General features: G+C 40.0%; 1 protein-coding gene across 2 annotated transcripts in view; it reads right to left on the bottom strand.

Annotated features, from left to right (window-relative positions):
- Positions 1 to 21910, bottom strand: part of ARHGEF26 (Rho guanine nucleotide exchange factor 26) — a 142003-nt gene that overhangs the window by 28292 nt on the left and 91801 nt on the right. For both annotated transcript variants that reach the window (XM_063620266.1, XM_063620265.1), the window contains exons 10-11: positions 12344 to 12433; positions 4323 to 4477 (exon numbers count right to left, since the gene is read on the bottom strand). In XM_063620266.1, the coding sequence (XP_063476336.1) occupies positions 4323 to 4477; positions 12344 to 12433 (245 nt within the window). The remainder of the gene's footprint in view (positions 1 to 4322; positions 4478 to 12343; positions 12434 to 21910) is intronic.

The following is a 21910-nucleotide window of genomic DNA, read 5'->3' as shown; positions in this document are numbered from 1 at the left end:
CAAAGACCCTGGAAAAGGTATTTTCTCTCTCTTTTCCTCAGCGTCTTCATCTGTGAAATGGAAATAATCCTGGCCTCCGGAACCATAAGACAATAAATTCTGACTGTTAGAAGCCACTCGCTTTGTTTGTGGCTTAATGTGTTTCTTACAGCAGCTGTAAGAAACTAACACAGCGAGGAAACAAATACAGGAGGGAAAATTTTGCTTTCAGCTTCAGGTGAAATTGGTAGAGAAGACCGAAGCCAGACAGAAGGGACTATATCTTACAAAATAAACCTTTTAGGAGTTTGAACCTAGTTAGGTCTTGGATTCAGTTTTGTATTTCAAAACTAGGAACAAGAGTACTTAGACCATAGGTTATACATGAAGGTATAGTCTGTAATTAGTCTTTATTATAAGTTATCAGTAGGCACATATTGGATATTATGTTACTTGTTAATCTACGAGTATAACTCGACAATAAATTACTTATATAATACAATATTACTATTCATGCTGTGTTAGTCTGATAGATTCACACACCTTCACTACTCCAAAGGCAAAGCTAGTTTAGTTTACTACCATGCTAGTATAGTGGTTGTCAACCAGCAGGGATTTGCCCCATGGGGACATTAGGCAAAAACATCTAGCGACATTTTTGGTTGTCGCAACTAGGGTGCAAGGGGGCTGCTACTAGCCAACAGTGGATAGAGACGAGGAATGCTGCTAAAACATCCTACACTGCACAGGACAGTCCTCTACAACAAAGAAACATCAGGCCCCAAAATGTCAATCGTGCCAAGGTTGAGAAGTCTGCTCTTGCAGTACCCAGATAACTTCTAAGTCAAAGCTTCAAATACCAAAGTGTTCATGTCCTCATCCCTCATCCAGAGTAATCAATCATGTATCCTTTCGAAATTTGGTAGAACCAGGCTATTAATAGAGTGACTCACTAGCAGCCAGTGCTAATGAAAACTAAACTTTCTTGTAAAGAGAAAGGCATGTGCCCACAGCCCCAGCTACTCAGGAGGCTGAGGTGTAAGGGCTGCTTGAGCCCAGGAGTGTGAGGCTGCAGTGTGCTATGATCATGCCTGTGAATAGCCTGGGCAGCAGAACAAGGTCCCGTCTCTAAAAAAAAAAAAATTAATAATTAAAATAAGCTTGCTTTTAATGTTCTAAAAAACTGAAAATTCCTGTCACAAAGACAGTGTCATGGCCACTCATCAAGCCAGCTTTATAAGCACTAGCAGTGATACATGCACTGCGAAGTGGAGGGGTCCACACACCTCAGCAATCTATGGAATGTGCCCAGTATAAACCTTCTGCCAGTCTGGATTGGAGGAGGAAGAGTAACTGTCCTCCCGAGCAGCTTTTCTCAGTAGCTGAAAAACCTCCCTGAAGAGGAAAACCACTGGAAGCCCAGCGGCTAAGTTCCTTGACTGAAACTTGGAATTAGAATTAGGCAGTGGGTGGCTAGATCAGTCCTCAAGCGCTGGCACAGGTGATTTTCCTTTATCTGTAACTTGTGGCCAAGCCTAAATTATTGCCTTATTCAGGGTTGTTGTATCTCCTTTACTGTTGCCTCTGGCATGCAAAGCATTTGCAGTCGCCTCCTTGCAGCTATCACGTAAATACGGTCAGGCATAGTTTACATTTTTAACCAAGTCTGTTTATCAAGCTTCTGTGGTCTGCATGTCACCTCACCACATATTAAGGTCACAAACAATTAGGTCTCCAATACTATTACCTAAGAACACCCTAGAAATATAATGAACTAATTGGTAAGGCAAAAAAAAAATCTAGTTTTGGTAAAGGCCAAGTTAGGTACTCAGGTTGTCCTCTCCATTGGAGCTGTGTATCTTGCTCTTAAAAAAAAAAAAAAAGAAAAGAAAAAGAAAAAAAAAAAGGCCAGGTGCGGTGGCTCATGCCTCTAATCCCAGCACTTTGGGAGGCCGAGACAGGCGGATCACCTGAGGTCAGGAGTTCTAGACCAGCCTGACCAACATGGAGAAACCCCATCTCTACTAAAAATACAAAATTAGCCACGCGTGGTGGCGCATGCCTGTAATCCCAGCTACTCAGGAGGCTGAGGCAGGAGAATCACTTGAACCTGGGAGGCAGAGGTTGCAGTGAGCCAGAGATCACGCCATTGCACTCCAGCCTGGGCAACAACAGCAAAACTCCGGTCTCAAAAAAAAAAAAAAAATCTCAAAGACTCCCAATGGCATTGCTCTTTATTAATAACGCAAGTTCAAATTTACCTGAGCAAATAAATGTGGGATAGCTAGGAAAGCAAAACCATCTGTGAAGGGCAAAGTATGCTACTAAATAGAAGAGCATATACCTTAATTCTGACTTTCAATAGTCTATATTTATTGAGTAGTTCTGTGCAAATTCAAGAACAAAAGTTGCACTGTACTGGTTTAAATACCTTTAATATTTTCATTAAGCCACCAAAGTCACCATAATCGAAATTACATTTATATTTAAAATTGGCTTGGTACTGTCAGTGTACATTTTACCATTTAAATCAAAAGTTTAGTTAAAGCTCTTGGTCCACTGAGACAGAACAAATATTTCAACAGCTGGAAGATGTTAAAAGTCAAGAGTTCTGGCATTTGAAGAGACATATATAATTACTCTCCCCTAAAAACAAAACATCCTGGAGAAAGCCAAGGAAAAATGCTATCTCATAGGAAACCAACAAAACACAAAAACATAAAAATTATAATTCTTCTCCCATCTTTCTTTATAAAATTTACGGCCGGGCGCAGTGGCTCACACCTGTAATCCCAGCACTTTAGGAGGCCAAGGCAGGCAGATCACGAGGTCAGGAGATTGAGACCATCCTGGCTGACACCGGGAAACCCCATCTCCACTAAAAATACAAAAAATTAGCCGGGCGTGGTAGCGGGCGCCTGTAGTCCCAGCTACTCGAGAGGCTGAGGCAGAATGGCGTGAACCCGGGAGGCAGCGCTTGCAGTGAGCCGAGATCACACCACTGCACTCCAGCCTGTGGGACAGAGCAAGAATCTATATCAAAAAAAAAAAAAAAAAAATTTTTTTTTTTTTACTTAGCTGCTAGAACTATTTAGACTACTCCAGGTAAGAGAAGTAATTTCTCCTTGGAGATATGGAAATAGAATTTTCCTAAGTATGAAAAATAATGATCAGCATTTTAATGTATGTATCATTGTCACATTATGGCTTCTCAGGGAAGATCATACTAACATTTCATTTCAGCTAGACAGCCACTCAGCTAAAATAATTCATAATATGGTCTGATTAAAAGGAGCAAAAAGAAAAATTCAATCTGTTTTAATTTAGTTTGAATTTTCAAGCTATAAAGTCAGCAACTCAGAACTAGCATTTAATTAAATATTTCTGATACATTTGGACATTTATTTTGTATTTTCATAGCGATCTGTTTCTATAATTCTCTTCACCTTGCCTAAATTGCACCCCAGGACCACCCCTGCTCCCACCATGTGCCATCAATTCAGGCTACCATCATTTCCCTCAGATGTGGAAATAACAGCCCACAGATTTATATTTTCACTCTAAGTTCATATTCTAGAAAAGACTAAATATTTACATAGGACCTTACATGTGTTGGGTGCATTTAATAAAATATGTTCCCTAGAGAAAGGCAGAGCTGAAGGGGTGTGTGTGTGTGTGTGTGTGTGTGTGTGTGTGTGTAGAACAGGAACAGTCTGACAGAAGAAATACTGGAAAGAAAAGGTTTCTACAATATTCTTCATGGACATCTCACCAGAGCTGGACACAAACACACAACTAGAAGCCTGGAGTAAGAAGAACAAACACTCTGCCAATCAAATGATTTATTTCATTCCCTTCAGAAGGGAGTATGGCTAGCACCTTCCCAGTCACAGGGGAATGTTTTAGACTAAGAATCATTAAAAGCAGTGCATTTTAAGTTAAAAGGAGCACTAGAGTTGCTCCCCAGCCTGTTCTCAACTGGACCAACTTTTTTCTGTTTTACACAAAAATTTTATGGTAGGAGTCTGAAAAACACTGAATGAGAATAAAAACAGTGCTACCTTCTCAGGGATATCGTCAGAATTGAATGATATAAATGTGTAAAATGCTTAGAACAGTGGCTCAGTAGAGGTTGGCAAGAATTATGATGCAGATAATGATTCAAGTCTGAAACTACATAAGCAATTTAAAGAAAATGAACCATAGATGCAATTATGATTCAGTATGTAGAAACTATACTTCCAACATCTCTAGCTTTTAAAGGATGATCACCCTAACAGGTGTCTGAATTATAGAACTTTAAAATTGGAATGTCTAGTCAGCAACACCAGATAAAGACTTACCTCTTCTTCTTGGTGATAATGAGCACATCATTAAAGAGAAAGAAGTAGACTTGCTGTTTGGATGTCCTTCTTGAGAAAAGCACAGTGTCTTCAACATAGGCTGTCAATTCACCTCTTTTTACCAACCACCGGGAAGAGGAGACTAAAGGAAAAGGCTACAAAAGGAGAAAATCCCAGTGACCAAAGCTAAATTGAAATCCTTTTAAGTTTACTGAAAGTAAAATCTAAAACGTACATTCAAACAAATGATACTTATCATAGTATGCATCATTATTTTATAGGCATATAAAACTGAACTATAAATACAGAAGTACAGTGCATTCTTCAAGAAAAAATGAAAAGGAACAATATATCTTCCACTATAAAAAACTATTAACTTCCCAATATGAAACTAAAACTCAATGAGAAAATGTTATTGGATCAATAAAAAACTATGACCCTTCCATTAACTCTCAACTGAAAAAGAAAGGAGTTACTTAAAATTGAAAAGCCTAGTAATAAAATCTATCAGAATCGACTAGTTATTTTAAATATCTCAAATCAGAATCTAAACATACAGAAAAACACAACTGTAGGTTAACAAGACAAATATAAAAGTCTACATTTACTTTATGAAGTAAAAAGGTTTCTTTCAAGAGAAAAAAACCTACATGCTTATTTTTTTGTCTACAAATTGTCTATTTAGCCATATTCTTGAGAACACCTGTTCTTAAGATCATGGTAGCTTTCTTCATGGAAGTTTGTACCTGAAAGCATCATACTACGTTCTGGCTGTGAAAATGAGGTTCTTCCAAAATAATCCATCACAATCATTATAATATCATAGAAAAGGCTGTATCCAAAAAAATTACATACTGCTTTATTTTCTTTATTCAGTCTTGTGCAAGCCAACTGGAAAACTCTCAAAACTACAGAACAATCCTTACCCTTGAAAGCTTTTTTTTTAAGTTACCAGAAATGTTTACTGCCAAAAATCTGATTTAAAAGACTGCATCCATAAAATAAGCAAAAGTTCTTGGACACACAAAACATAACGCAGAAATGTGATGCAATCAAACATCACCCTTTTCAGGAAATAATGATTAAAAATAGCTAAAGGAAATTGAGGATATTAGAGAGGAAATGAGAAGGCTAAGAAAGGATTTCATATTTATTTTAAACTTTATAAAGAGCTTTTATAAGAAGGCTGCTTATCATTTATATACTATTTTCCTGAAGGTCCAAGAAATGAAGATAAAAGATTATGGCTAACCCCAAACTTTTCAAAACTGGCTGCTAAGGGAGTTCATGAAGTTCCCAACCCCCAAAATCTCAAAATCAGACAATTACCCTACAGAGACAGCTGAGACCTTAAAGGTCGACAGATTGCTTAGATAACTCCGGCAGACTAGGCAGCACATACAAGAGGTCACCTTGTGTCAGGGTAGGTCTGGCTGAAGGGCCGTAATTACAGGAAACACAGGACTATCTTGCTATTGCGTGTAACCCTACCAGATGAACCAAGGACAGTATTATGGTTAAGTTTCAGTGCACATGCTGCCCTGTGACTGTTCTGATTTAGGGGGTGGAGAAAGAAAGATTTTTAAATTGTTTTATTGTTTTTAAAGCAGATTCATTTTTATGGAGTCCTCATACTCCACTAGGGGCAAAACTAAATTTCTACCTATAAACACCTAAAATTGACAATAGCTTTCAATACATCTATGCTTCTTTTGAAAACAAAAATCCAACATTATATTAGTTTATGTTTCAGATTTATTGTTAGAAGACTGAACTCAATCAGATAGGTTTTATTAAAGAAGAGATATTAAAATGATCAAAATAAAGGGAATCAGAACAGCCCAAAGTGAGCATGAGTGAATTCCCCTAGTAAGGAAATGCTGAGACTAGAATCGATGTGTGAACCAGAAACTAGAAAAGAAATTCATGAACAAAGATATATCCTAAATAGTACTGAAACAATGCCTATGGAGCACAGACATTTCATTTTTTTTTCTATTACCTGGCATCCTAGAAAGCTAGCCTTGGCATAAAATGTAACTAATTTTATGGGGCAGTAAGAAAAGAGAGAGCTGCTGAAGAGCAAATGATTTTTTTTAATGTTGAGATAAAATTTACATAACACGAAATTCACCATTTCACCACTTCAAAGGGTGTAGAATACAGTGGTTTCTAGTATGTTCACAATATTGTTCAATAATCACCATTATGTAATTCCAGAGCATTTTCATTACCTCAAAAGGAAACCCCATATGCATTGAGCAGTCATCCCCCACTCTTCCTCCCCCAAGCATCTGGCAACCACTAATCTACTTTCTAACTCTATGGATTTATCTATACTGGACGTGTCATATAAATGGAATTATACACACATGTGATCTTTGAATTTGGTTTCTCTCACCTAGCATAACATTTCCAAGGTTCATCCACAAAGCATGTATCAGAACTTTATTTCTTTCTGTGCCTAAATATTTTACTATATGCATATATCACATTTTGTTTATCATTCATCCGTTGATTTGGGCTATTTCCACTTTCTTGGCTATTATGAATAATGCTGCCATGAAGATTCGTGTATATGTTTTTGAACATCTCTTTTCAGTTTTCTTGGGTATATACCTAGGAATGGAACTGCTGGGTCATATAGTAGTAACTCTTATGTTTAGATTTTTGGGAAACTAACAAACTGTCCTCTATAGCAGAAAGATTTTTCTTGGATTTCCATTGTTAGTAAGGCCTCCAAATGGCAACCAGCAAAGCCTTCTGTCAACTAACATACCACCACTCCACTCAATCACACTGAATGTATGTCTCCTAAAGCAGCCTGAGAACCCTCAACTTCTCCATGTGCTTATTCATAAGGTGAAACTTTCCATTGCAAGACAAAAAAAAAAAAAAAAAAAAAAAATTCTTCCCAATTCTGTAGAGGCAACTTTTAAAGAAAGCTGCTTTCTAGTGGAGAAAAAACACTGGATTTGAGACACAAACTAATCTCTGGTTTTCAATCTTCTTGGTTTAGTGACCAGCTTTTTCTCTACAACCATCATTTTCTTTCCTCCCATCTCAGAGGATAAGCTCTCCTGTCTTCAACACCCTGCTTTCAGCTCTAAGGCCTTATTCCCTTGATTTATTCCCCTCTCATTAGTATTCTCTCCCTCCTGGCTCCCTTTCTGCAAACTATCCTGAAGACTATTCACAAAAAATGGTCCCTTGACTTTGTGTATCCTCTAGTCATCATCATTGCCCTATCCTCTTGATAGTCAAGCTTCTGGAATGAAAAGTCTAATCTGCTTCAACTGCTTCACATCCCATTCACTCTTCAATGCACCCACATCTATTTAACTATTCTGATAAAACACATCAATAATGTTTGCTGCTTGTTTACTATAAATCAGGTCTCTTTCAGTCCTTTATATCTCTTAAATAATTTAATTTTCAAAATAATTCCATGAGGGAAAATACCATCATCGGCTTCATTTTAGGGTTCAGAAAACCAAGACATGAAAAGGTAAGTGATGCCCAAGGTTGTACAGCTAGTAAGTGGTGGAGCTTCTACTGCAACTCAGGCAGGTCAGTTCTGGAGCCTGTGGTCTAACTTTATACTAGCTTCCAAAGTGCCAATCCAGGGATGCTTTCCACCTCCTCTCATGCTACTGCAGTTTAGCACTTGACAGTCTTCCAGAAAATCACAAGCAAAATTAAAAATGAAAAACACGTGAAATGACAATGAAACACACACACGCACATGCCCTACAAAATTTACTTTCCTCCAAATTAGAAAAATATCCACATTATCATTATCATACAGTCATTGTTAAGAATGTGGACTCTGAAGTCCAAGATTAGCATCTAGACTTTATAATGTCTTGGTGTATAACCTTAAGCAAAGAATTTAATCTCTCTAGCTTCAGTTTCTTCATCTATAAAATGAAGTTGATAATAGGGTACTTTATAGGGTTCATATGAGAATTAAATCAGATAAATGTGAAAATGGCACTACTTAGTAAATTTGCAACCAATATTCTCATAGTAGTAGCACCTATGGCCATACCATAAACCAAATATGGCCAAAATAGAACTCATTACCTTCCCCCAAAACTTGTTCCTCCTCCTGAATTTCTTGTCTGAGTGAGTGGGTGGCTCTCCACCCAGACAACCCGACAAGACCCACTCCCTGACCACTGCCCCTCATGGATAATGACCAATAACTAGTTTTGTCTGCATCTGTCCAAATATTTCATCTGAAGAAGGAAATTGTATTTTTTATATCTAAACCTTACTTTTTTCATTTAATAATATATAAGAAAGCTTTCCATATAGGTATCTAAAATTCTCCTTTATTCTTTTGAGTGGTATCACATTATCTGGGTATACTATAATTTATTTAATCAATCCTCTTTGATAGATATTTAGATGTTTTTCCTCATCTTTCACTATTACAAACAACACTATAATAATAGCTCAGTGTGTGTATTTTATACATTCACGAGTACATCTGTAGAATAAATTCTTAGAAGTAAAATGGCTGAGTTGTAGTAACTTGAATCTGTAATTTTGATAGTTATTGCCAAATTGCCCACCATTAGGATAAAACAATCTTTCCCACCAGCAACATATAAAAATGCCTTTCTCCAATTCCATCAATAAAATGTGTTATCAAACTTTTGAATTATTTATAAATCTAAAAGGTGAAGTTCATTATCTGCTAATCTTCAATTAGCAATTTTCTTCTGAGTGAAATAAAGCATCTTCAAAACTTTAATCATCATTTGGATTTCCTTTTCTGGTAGCAGTTTTCTAACTTGCAACTTCCTAGTGTTTTTTTTTTTTTTTTCTTTGTTTTACACAACAGGAATTTATGTCTCACAGTTTTGGAAGATGGGCCAAGATGAAAGTGTCAGCAAGGCCAGGCTCTCAGAAGGTGCTAGAGAATAATCTGTTCCAGTCCTCTCCCTCAGCTTCTGGTAGTTTGCTGGCAATCTTTGGTGCTCCTTGGCTTGTAGACTAGTGGATCTTCTCTTATCATTTTGATTTGATACATCGGGGATATTTACCCTTTGTCTATATGTGAGTTGCAACTATTTTTTTCTCCAGTTTGCTATTTGCCTTCTCACTTTTTTCATGGTCTTTTTCCCTCTATAGATAATTTTTTTAAAAATTTATATAGATAAATTAGGACTTTTTTCTTTCAACGACTTCTGGATTTGGAGTAAGTTGGAAAAGCTTTCTCCATTGCTGAAGTTGTCTTTACTAAACACACGTCTGATTGTGTTACTTCCCTGCTTACAACTTTTTGGTGGTTCCCAAATGACCTCACTCAGCTCCTCCTCTTGGTACACAGGGCTGTCCGTATGAGCATTTGCCTGCTACTGTAGCTCTGCCCTGCTCCTCTTGCACCCCAAGTCTACCCACACTGAATGCTTACAATTCCTGGGCCACAGCAGTGGAAACTGTGCATTTGCTTCTGCTCTAAGACCCTTCCTAACTCACCTTTCAAGATTCAGGTCAAACACACCTCTGGCATGAAGCCTTGCCAGACTGTTCCAAGCCCCCCAGCCCTCTGTCTCTTGCTCTTACAGTTGTCCATCTCCCTTCCATTTCCAGTATTTTCCATAGTCTTCTAGCTACTGTGACAGCGGTAGACTTTGCTGACTCCTTTGATCTTCAGCAGTCTTCTACTAGACTATGAGGGGAGGGATGATCACGTTTTTGTTTATCTACTGCCTTCCACATGGAAGATGCTCAGTAAATCTGTTGTATTCTTACAATACTTGCCATGTACTTGGATAAATCATTTAACTTCATTGAACCTCTATTTTATTATCATTAAAATAAATTAAACAGAAATGTCCATTGTTATTCATATAGTGTTATAAGGTCCTAAGATTTTACGAGTATTTCTAATTAGTAAAAATTAGTAATTCTAAGTGTTCTAAATTAGGTGCTCCACTGTAAATCCGTACTTCAGGCTTGCAAATATTTTAATCATTGAATGAAAAGAAAACAACCAACCAAAAACTCAGGAACTCAATTGATGTTAATCACTTACTTTTTTGTTTTTTTGTTTTTTTGAGACGGAGTCTCGCTCTGTCACCCAGGCTGGAGTGCAGTGGTGCAATCTCGGCTCACTGCAAGCTCCGCCTCCTGGGTTCTGCCATTCTCCTGCGTCAGCCTCCCGAGTAGCTGGGACTACAGGCACCCACCACCACGCCCAGCTAATTTTTTTGTATTTTTAGTAGAGACGGGGTTTCACTGTGTTAGCCAGGATGGTCTCGATCTCCTGACCTCAGTTAATCACTTACTTTTAAAATGATCCTTGAGGTTAGCATTTTTCAATTACAAATTAATTTTGGGTTCTGGACAGAGTTTCTTTTTTTTTTTTTTTTTAGAGTCTTGCTCTGTTGCCCAGGCTGGAGTGCAGTGGTGAGATATCGACTCATTGCAACCTCTGCCTCCTGAGTTCAAGCAATTCTCCTGTCTCAGCTTCCCAAATAGCTGGGATTACAGGTGCCCACCACTACACCTGGCTAATTTTTGTATTTTTAGTAGGGACAGGGTTTCATCATGTTGGTCAGGCTGGTCTCGAACTCCTGACCCCAGGTGATCCACCCACCTCGGCCTAAGAAAGTGCTGGAATTACAGGAATGAGCCACCTCGCCCGGCCTAGACAGAGTTTCTTAAAGTAATCTCATACCAATTGACTTTCAGTGAAGAAGGGAAAAGGAAAATGGTTAGGGATTTTTTTCATCTTTCAAAAGGAGGAAATTAAAAAACAAAAAACAAACTTGTTGTCAGATATATTTTCCAAAATATTTAGAAAAAAATTAGAACAAGATTCTGAGAATTGGGAGAAAGATGGGATTTTTAGTTGCTGTAAATTTCTGTACAAGAACATTAAAACTATTTAAAGTGTGCGTGCATGCATGTGTGTGCATGTGTGTCTGGTTTTTGGCAAATACCCATCTTCCCTTTTACAGTTTGTGTTTCTGCATCTAAACCATTACAGTCAGAATGTTACAGTAGAAGAGTTTACACTGACCTGCAAGTCAGGGCATCTTGACCTTAGTCTTGATTTTAACACCACTAGCCAAGTGACTCTGCTGACAATTGTTCTCTGGGTTTCTTTTCCTCATTCATAAAATAAAAGGGTATAGCTGTACTATATCAGTGATCCTCAATTTTAGTATATATGCTGCCAAAGCAAGCATGCAGTAATCCTCAAACTACATGACATGGCAGAGAATCTGCTCTTTACAGAATACCATGAAATGCTGATCACTATAATTTGACTGCATGAAACAGAAACACTTTTACTAGGGAAAAAATATGACCAGTCATTTAAAATTGTTTAATTACATTTACAAGTTATAAAACTAAATAGAGTCACAATTGTGAGCACTCACTTCCCATTAAAAACTCAGCCGTGAGCCAACAAAAGAATGGCCATGACCTAGATTTGCCATTAACTGTCATTTTCTTCTTCTTTGTTCATCTTGTCATCTGCTCAAGAGCAGTATCAGACAAGGAATAACAAGCAGCACATATTCAAAAAAATTATGAGAGAAAAACAAAGTTGAAAAAAATTATCCATTAACGATCTGTTTTGTAAACAAGAAAAGGAGTGTCCTTATTTAATTTAGGAGAACACTGGTCCAGCTCATGGAATATTACTGTTTTTCAGAACATTTGAGAATAATGAAGGAATCTCCTTTCAATTCTAAAATTCTATTATTTTAACTACCCTATTCTATTATTTTATTTATTCCCCTAAGCTTGGTGTCTTCCTGGAAAAAAAAAAAAAAAAAAAGTGCTTCTTAGATAATGCCTGGCTTCAGAGCCTGGAGAAAGGTCACTCTGTCCCGTACAAGCAAAAGCAAAATTGCCTGAAGCATCTGCTACTCCCTTTTGTCAATTTAGGACCCTTCTTTGAAAAGTAAATTCCTATCTACTTTGTTGCCCTCAACTGTCTCTATTTAGAGAAAACATAGGCAAGAACAGTAATGAACAAGGTACGAGAATACCTTAATTTTAAATTCCAGCTGGGAGTTAATTGTGTACATCATCTCAGTCCTTTCCATCTTCCGGGCGCCCTCATTGCACAGTCGAACCAACTGGGAATACAGAAGAGTAACAAGGGTTAAAGGTCAAGGAGAGAAACCTCACTTTCAAAAGCAGAACTCTCACAGGAAATAATTAACACTTGGGAAGCCCTAGAGACTCATTTCTGACAGAGAACTCTCAGTTTTTCACAGTTAAGACATTTGTATCCAGTTAGAAGTGGTGTGATTAGGATGTGAGGACAGAAGGGAAAAAAAGGTCACCCTATCTCAGGGAAAGCTGCACCCCTCACCCCTCTTCCAAATCAGAGCAGCTGAAGGGAGATGGCCAACTTCAAAGGCAAAATCTAAGGAGAGTGCTGTGTAAAGCATGAGACCAGTAAACAAGTGCTGAAGAGGGACGTCTTGCAGGGGAGCCTGACAGTCAAGGATTCTTCAACAATAGCCAAGCTAAGGCCACCAGTTAAAATTTGTTTCACTGGAAGCACTAAATTATCTATAAAGCAAAATTATCTATAAAGGACTTTCACAGTCGTTTAATGAGTACCTAATCCTAATTCAATGGTCTAAATCAAAACAAATTTTGCATCTCAAATTTCTCATTAACTGGAAAATCTGAAAAGAAAAAAAAATGCCCATATAAGAGTCATTGGCCATATAAACTAACGTGATTGTTAAAAGGACTGGAAATTTTAATTGGATTTATTTTTAATATTTCGCTTTGTTAAGTAATGCTCACTATAAAAATATAGTTATAAAAATATAAACACGTCCACTATAAAAATAAATGATTATTATAATACAGAAGTAAATAAAATAGGACGCAAAAGGTCCTGACCTACTCCCACTGCACAGATGTAGTTGGAAACAGACTGGGTCATATACTTTCTCTTTTTTTACTATGTTTATATGAACATATAAATACACACATACATGTACAGAAATTTTTCTTTTATTTTTGGAAATGATCATTCTATGCTTGTGTGTCTTTTTTCACTTATCAATTATTACAGACTAAATGTTTGTGTCTCCCCCAAATTCATGTTGAAATCCTAACCTCCAATGTGGTAATATTACAAGGCAGAGCCTTTGGGAGGTTATTAGGGCATGAGAGTGGAGTCCTCATGAACAGGATTAGTGCCCTTATAAGAGACAGGATAGCTTTCTTTTTCTCTCTGCTCTCTCTCCACCATGTGAGGACACAGGAAGAAGGTGGCCATCTGCAAACCAGGAAACCAGCCTTCAGCAAACACTGGTTCTGCCTATACCTTGATCTTGGACTGCCCTGCCTCCAGAACTGTGAGCAATAAATATCTGTTCCTTAAACCACCCAGTTTATGGTACTCTGTTACAGCAGCTTGAATTAAGACAAAAATATTTCCCCTTCTAAAATATCATTCATTAAAAAAAAACGTTTATTTAGTACCTACTGTGTTTCAGGTACTAGGGTTAGAATACTTACAATCCCTAACCTCACGGAAGGGCAGACAAAAGGCAAAAAAAAATCACAGACTGAGATCATAAAGTAAAAACACAGGTGAGTAGGGGAGTGGGAAGTGGGGAGGGATCCAAGGAACTCTCTCCTGAGAGGTCATTTAAGCTGAAAGCTGAAGGAGAAGTAGTTACTACTAAATGATACGATGGTTCACAGAGAAGGGACACCATGAGCAAAGGACGAGATGAGAAAGTGTGTGACTGAGTGAGCCAAAGAAGATCCTGGCACGAAGGAAGGTGTCATAGGGTGAAGCAAAAAGAGATAGGCCAAGGTCAGATCATGCAAGGTCTTAAGGTGTCTGGACTGTACTCTAGGTACAAAAAAAAGTCACCAGCAGGCTTTCAGTGGGGGAATGGTATGATCCAATTTATGCTATAATAATTATATGGACTTTCCACAATATAGTTATTCTATTTCCTATTAATGGGCACTTAAACAATTTCTAATTGCTCACTTGGTTTTTAGACTTGGAGGGCAGACCTGTCTTCAATGACAGCATATCTTTAGCTGTGGCCTGTGAGTTCACTGATGCAGGGATTGATAGCTATATCTGATCAAAGCTAAGAGCCAAAATATCTAGGTATGAGACAGGGGCAACCTGAAACTGCAATACCCTGAAAGGAACAGGGCATATCAGGGTGAAACCCAAGCACCATATCAGGCCTCTGCTGCTTGGGACATTTTTGTGACTTCTCTTGGGGAATGTGTTCGTAGCTCCCAAATCTATGTTCCCAGACTTTGTCTACATCCTAGGCTCTGGATCCAACTATCTACATGGCATCTCTTCTTAAATGTCCCAGAGCCATTTCAAATTCAGCATAACCAAACCTGAGCATCTCCTTCATCACGCTCTTGCCCCTGGCTCCACACTGTCTATCCTGGTGACTCAACTCAGCATCATCCACTTCCCTCCAAAACTTGGCCCTCACCACTCAGACCCCTCCCTCTGCTTTGCCCTCCACATACAATCCAAGTCTCCTTAATGATGCTGTCCTGCTGTCCACTTCTCTCTACCTGCCCTGGCCACTGAACTCAGGCTCAGACCTCTTGCTGCCTGGATTACTGGCCTCTTAATTCTTTTCCTCACTTCTGCCCTACCCTTATGCATCCTCCAAAAATAAGATGTCAGTTTTTCTAAGTTCAGATCTGATCACGAAACAACTTCACTAGAAATCCTTAAAAGGCTCCCTGAAGCTTTCAGAATAAAGTCTTAGCAAGACCCTTCATGATCTGGTGTCTACTTCCTTGATCCCTAACCTGTTACTGCTCCCATGTGGGGCCTCGGCCCCACCAAATGATAGATGCATATGCTGTGTCCCGCCTTCCCTCTTTTGCATGTGTGTTTCCCTGTCTGAACATCCTTCACCCCACTCTGTCCGACTGACTCCTTATCTAGATTTATATCCCCCTACTTGTCTTTCAGTGCTCAATGTGGGCACTACTTCTCCAAAAAGACTGGAGAGCACAGACTATAAAATTTCTGTAATTGTAAGCCCAGAGCCCAATATAGCACCTAATGCCCAATGGGATATTCTGCAAATGTTTCTGCATAAACAAACGACCTTCAGAGCCTGTTTATAAGTCATTTTTAAAAAAAGAAACAATTTCTTCATAGTTATCCTCCTCTCTTTTTTTGTGGAGATGGGGTCTCACTACATTGCCCAGGCTGGTCTTGAACTCCTGACATTAAGTGATCATCCCACCTTAGCATCCCAAACTGCTAGGATTACAGACATGAGCCAGCACACCAGGCCAATAGTTATCCTTTCTTAAAATGAAAAGAAAAAAATGGCATTATTAAGTTTGGGTTATCTTATTTCTTAAACTTCCAAATTCTGAGCCCATCAGCAAAAGCTGGAGTCATGCCACCACTAGGGAAATCCTAAAGAAACCAAAGGTGCTTCAGAAGTCAGACCAAAAACAAGATTCCCAAGATGTCTTAAGCAATGGTGTCATCAATGGAGTTGATTTTAATTAGTATTTTGAAGGGACAAGCATTAATTTGAACATACGTGTTCTGCTGTTTTTATTGAAAGCAGCCTCAGTATATTACTGGACCTTCCTTCAATTTATGCCAAAGCTTTATTAAATTTAGTTCGCTAAAGCTTTTGTCCCAGGCCTAATAAATATATATTAGGCCTGGAACAAAAGCATACATACACACACACACACACACACACACACACACTCTCTCTCTCTCTCTCTCTGAATGTTACTAGTAAAGAAATGTAAATTAAAACACAAATAAAGTCTTTTTGATCTATCAAATTAACAAAGATTAATAGAATATCTGATCCTGGCAGCATGCAGTAAGATAGACACTTTGAAACACTACTGGTGGATGTGGACGTGAACTTTTCTGGAAGGCACTTTGGCGTTATATACAAAAGACTTTAAAACATTCTTGTGTTTTTCTTCCCATGAACCCACTTCTGAAAATTTATCTTTAGAAACGGTTAGATATGCACAATCATTTAGGTAAGACAATGTTCAGTGGAGCACAACTTAGCATGTTAAATGAAATAGGTACCATATATACCATGGATTCCCCACCCCTAGGGCCATGGATTGGTTAGGAATCCAGCACACAGCAGGAGGTGAGTGGAGGGCAAGTGAGCATTACTGCCTGAGCTCTGCCTCCTCCTCCTGTCAGATCACAGTATTAGATTCTCATAGGAGTGTGAACCTTATTGTAAACTGCACATGTGAAGGATCTAGGCTGTGCACTCCCTATGAGAATCTAATGCCTGATGATCTGAGGTGAAACGGCTTCATCCCGAAACCACCTGCCACCTACCCCCCAACCCCCTACCCCTGTCTGTGGAAAAATTGTCTTCCATGAAACCAGTCTGGGGTGCCAAAAAGGTTGGAGACCACTTTTAAGTACTCATTTACAACCATATGCTAATATTGGAATAGAAAGCCAACCAGAAGGATACAAAATAGAATGACAATAGTCATCTTTAAGTGATAAAATTACTGATGCATTTTACTGGCTCTTAAGTTTTCCAAATATTCTGCAATGTATATTTATTATTGTATCCAATTTTCCTTTTTTTTTTTTTTTTGAGACAGGGTCTTGCTCTGTCACCCAGGTTGCAGTGCAGTGGTGTGATCATGGTCACAGGGTCTATCATGGCATGATCAACAACCTGGGCTCAAGCAATCCTCCCACCTCAGCCTCCCGAGTAGTTGGAACCACAGCTGTGTGCCAGGCTAATTTTGATTTACTGTAGAGAAGAGGTCTCACTATGTTGCCCAGGCTGGTCTCGAACTCCTGGGCTCAAGCAATACACCTACCTCAGCCTCTCAAAATGCTGGGATTATGGGTGTGAGCCACTGCACTTGGCCACTTTATCCACTGTTAAAATATACCAATGTCAACTTAAATACGTTCTTACGGAGCTGTACTTAGCCTTATTACTTCCTCCCTTCCAAACTCTCCTCCCTTTACCACAGCTAACAATGGTTGAAAGTGTGATGTGCATGATTCTGGGACTATTCCTACATATCAATAAAATACATACACACACACACACACACACATATATATGCACACATACATATACATTATACATTATTTTCTAGGTGTCATTACACTATATTGTTCTGCAACTTAATTTTCTGCACTGAACAATACAGCTTGTTTGCATGTTAAAATATATATATTGGCCCAAGGCCAACTAAGATAATGGAATACAAGGCTGCACTGATCATCCTCCCCGCTACCCTCTTCAAGGACACCAATTTAACAACTATCTACACAGAGAAAACACCTTCATAAGAACCAAAACTTAGGTGAGCTCTCAGTACCTGGTTTCATCTTCATATTGCTGAAAGAGGCACTAAAGAGATAGAAAAAACAGTCTTGAATCCCCAATGCCACCCCCCACCCACCCCCGTCTCCTACAGCAGTGGCATGTTGCGGAGAGCATGTCTGGGCACTGGGGGAGAGAAAACACAGCAATTGTGATGCACTGAACTCAGTGCTGTCCTGCTAGAGCAGGAAAAAAAAACAGACCAAACTCAGCTGATGCCCATCCATGGAGGGAGCATTTAAATCAGCCCTAGTCAGAGGGAAATCACCTATCCCAGAAGTCTGAACTTGAGTTATCGCCACCAAGGCCTACAGCACTCTGTCTCCCTCAGTGAACTTGAAAGGCAGTTTAGGCCATAAAGACTGTGACAATTAGACAAGTCCTAGTGCTGAACTAGGCCCAGAGACAACGGAATGGGGGCTCACATGACATACTGAGACACCAGCTGTGGCAGCCAAGTGAGTGCTGGCATGCACAGCTGGGGCTCCAAGAGACCCCTTCCTTCTGCTTGAGAAGAGGAGAGGAAAAAATGGGAAGGGCTTTGTCTTGCATCTTGGATACCAGCTCAGCCACAGTGGGAGAGGGTAATGCTCATTGTTGTTAGGCCCCCATTCCAGGCCCTACCTCCCAGACAACATTTTTTTTGGGGGGGCGGGGGGGGGACAGACTCGATCTGTCGCCCAGGCTAGAGTGCAATGGCACGATCTTGGCTCACTGCAACCTCCACCTCCCGGGTTCAAGTAATTCTCCTGCCTCAGCCTCCCAAGTAGCTGGGATTACAGGCGCCCGCCACCACACCCAGCTAATTTTTTGTATTTTTAGTAGAGACAGAGTTTTGCCATATTGGCCAGGCTGGTCTCAAACTCCTGACCTCAGGTGATCCACCTATCTCGGCCTCTCAAAAGTGCTGCGATTACAGGTGTGAGCCATTGTGCCTGACCCCAGACAACGTTTCTAGACACCCTGGTGCCAAATGCAATTGGCAGCCAGGCGCAGTGGTTCACGCCTGTAATTCCAGCATTTTGGGAGGCCGAGGTGGGCAGATCACTTGAGGTCAAGGAGTTTGAGACCAGCCTGGCCAGCATGGTGAAACCCCGTCTCTACTAAAAATACAAAAAATTAGCCAGGCATGGTGGTGCGTGCCTGTAATCCCAGCTACTTGGGAGGCTGAGGCATGAGAATCGCCAGAAGGGAACCTGCTGCCTTGAAGAAAAGAACCCAGTCCTGGTAGTATTCAACACCTGCTAACTGAAGAGCCCTTGGGCCCTGAATAAACAGCTTAGATACCCAGGTACTATGCCAAGGGCCTTGAGTCAGCCTCTGAGACTTCCTGGATTCAGGTACCAGCATGGTCACAGGAAGGCAGAACACCAAGCAGGCTCCTGGGGTCCCCGACTCCAGGACTTGACTTCTGGATGGCATTTCTGGACCTGCCCTGGGTCAGAGGGGAGCCCACTGCCCTGAAGGGTGAGTCCCAGGCCAGGCAGCATTCACCACAAGCTGACCTAAGAACCCTTGGATCTTAAGGGAACATCAACAGTAGTCTGGCAGTACTCCTTGTGGCCTGGGGTGGTGGTGGCTAAAAAGTGAGGCTCCCATCTTTGGAAAGGGAAGGTTAGAGTGGGAAGAACTGCATCTTGTGGTTTCAGTGGCAGCTCAGCCTCAGTATAACAGAACACCAAGTAGACTTCTAAGGTTTTTGACTTTAGACCCTGACTCACAAACGGTACCTCTCGACCCACCTGGGACCCGGGGGACCTCCCTGGCCTGAAGGGAAGGACACAGGCCTGGCTGGCTTTGCCATCGACTGACTGTAGAGCCTAAAGGCCTTGAGTAAACAGGCAGTAGCCAGGGAGTGGTTAGAGCAGACCTTGAGCAAGATCCAGCACTGTGCTGGCTTCAGGTCTTACCCAGCGCAATCATAGTGAGGGTGGCCACAGGGGTGCTTGTGTCACTCTACCCCCATCTTTAGGTGACTCAGAACAAAGAGAGAGGCTATGTATCTGGGAGAAAGTAAGGGAAGAGAACAAGAGTCTCTACCTGGTAATCCAGAGACTTCTTCCAGATCTTAGACCATCAAGGTGGTACCTATATGAATCTGCAAGAACCACAGCGTTACTGGGCTTTGGGTGCCCCTAAGGCAGATACAGCTTAGATCACAACACCCAAGTTCTTTCACATGTCTGGAAAGCCTTCCCAAGAAGGATGGGTACAAATAAGCCCAGACAGTGAAGACTACAATAAATATCTAACTCTTCCATGCCCAGACACAAAGAACATCTACTAGCATCAACACCATCCAGGAAAACATGACTTCACCAAATGAACTAAGTAAGGAACCAGGGACCAATCCTGGAGAAACACACATATGTGATTTTTCAGGCAAAGAGTTCAAAATAGCTGTGTTGAGGAAACTCAAGGAATTCAAGATAATACAGAGAAGGAATTCAGAATTATACCAGCTAAATTTAACAAAGAGATTGAAATAATTAAAAGAAATCAAGCAGAAATTCTGGAGCCAAAAAATGCAACTGGCGGCCAGGCACAGTGGCTCACGCCTGTAATCCCAGCATTTTGGGAGACCGAGGTGGGCGGATCACTTGAGGCCAGGAGTTTGAGACCAGCCTGGCCAGCATGGTGAAACCCCGTCTCTACTAAAAATACAAAAAATTAGCCAGGCATGGTGGTATGTGCCTGTAATCCTAGCTATTTGGGAGGCTGAGGCGTGAGAATCGCTTGAATCCGGTAGGCAGAGGTTGCAGTGAGCCAAGATTGCACTACTGCACTCCAGCCTGGGTGATACAGTGAGACTCCATCTCAAAAAAAAAAAAAAAAAAAATGCAATTGGCATACTGAATACTGCACCAGAGTCCTTTAATAGCAGAATTAGTCAAGCAGAAGAAAAAATTAGTGAGCTTGAGGACAGGCTATTTGAAAATACACAGTCAGGGGAGATAACAGAAAAAAGAATACAAAAAGATTAAGCATGGCTACAGGAGCTAGAAAACAGCCTCAAAAGGGCAAATCTAAGAGTTATTGGGCTGAAAGAAGAGGTAGAGACAGAGATGGGGTAGAAACTTTATTCAAAGGGATATAACAGAGAACTTCCCAAACCTAGAGAAAGATATAAATATCCAAGTACAAGAAGGTTACACAACACCAAGCAAATTTAACCCAAAAAAGACTACCTCAAGGCATTTAATAATTAAACACCCAGATAAAGAAAGGATCCTGAAAGCATCAAGAAGCTGAGGATGGCGGCTCACACCTGTAATCCCAGTACTTTGAGGGACCAAGGCAAGAGGATTACTTGAGCCCAGTTTTTGTTTTATTTCCAACTTTTATTTTAGCTTCAGGGATATGTATGCCCAATATGCAGGTTTGTTACATAGGTAAACATGTGCCATGGTGGTTTGCTGCACAGTTCATCCCATCACCCAAGTATTGCCCAGAATCCACTAGCTATTCTCCCTAATTCACTCCCTCCTCCCACCCATCCTCCAGTAGGCCCCAGGGTATGTTGTTCCCTACTTGTGTCCATGTATTCTTATCATTTAGCTCTCACTTACAAGTGAGAACATGTGGTATTTGTTTTTCTGTTCCTGCATTACTTTGCTAAGGATAATGGCCTCCAGTTCCATCCATGTCCCTGCAGAGGACATGGTCTCATTCTTTTTTATGGCTGCACAGTATACCATGGTATATATGTACTACATTTTCTTTATCCAGTCTATCATTGATGGGCACTTAACTGGATTCCATGTCTTTGTTATTGTAAATAGTGCTGCAATGAACATACAAGTGCATGTGTCTTTATAACAGAACGATTTCTATTCCTTTGGGTGCATACCCAGTAATGGGATTGCTGCGTCAAATGGTATTTCTGTTTCTAGGTCTTTGAGGAATCACCACACTGTCTTCAATAATGGTTGAACTAATATATACTCCCACCAATAGTGCAAAATCATTCCTTTTTCTCCACAACCTCACCAGCATCTGTTATTTTTTGAATTTTTAACAGTAGTAATTCTAACTAGTGTGAGATGGTATCTCATTGTGGTTTTGATTTGCATTTCTCTAATCAGTGATGTTGAGCTTTTCTTTATGTTTGCTGGCCACATGTATGTCTTCTTTTGAGAAGTGTCTGTTCATGTCCTTTGCCCACTTTTTAATGGAGTTTTTTTTCTTGTAAATTTGTTTAAATTTCTTATAGATGCT

Source organism: Symphalangus syndactylus, chromosome 17 (genome assembly GCF_028878055.3).
Source record: "Symphalangus syndactylus isolate Jambi chromosome 17, NHGRI_mSymSyn1-v2.1_pri, whole genome shotgun sequence".
NCBI classification, from domain to species: Eukaryota; Metazoa; Chordata; class Mammalia; order Primates; family Hylobatidae; genus Symphalangus; species Symphalangus syndactylus.
This window is presented reverse-complemented; position numbering and strand designations above follow the sequence as displayed.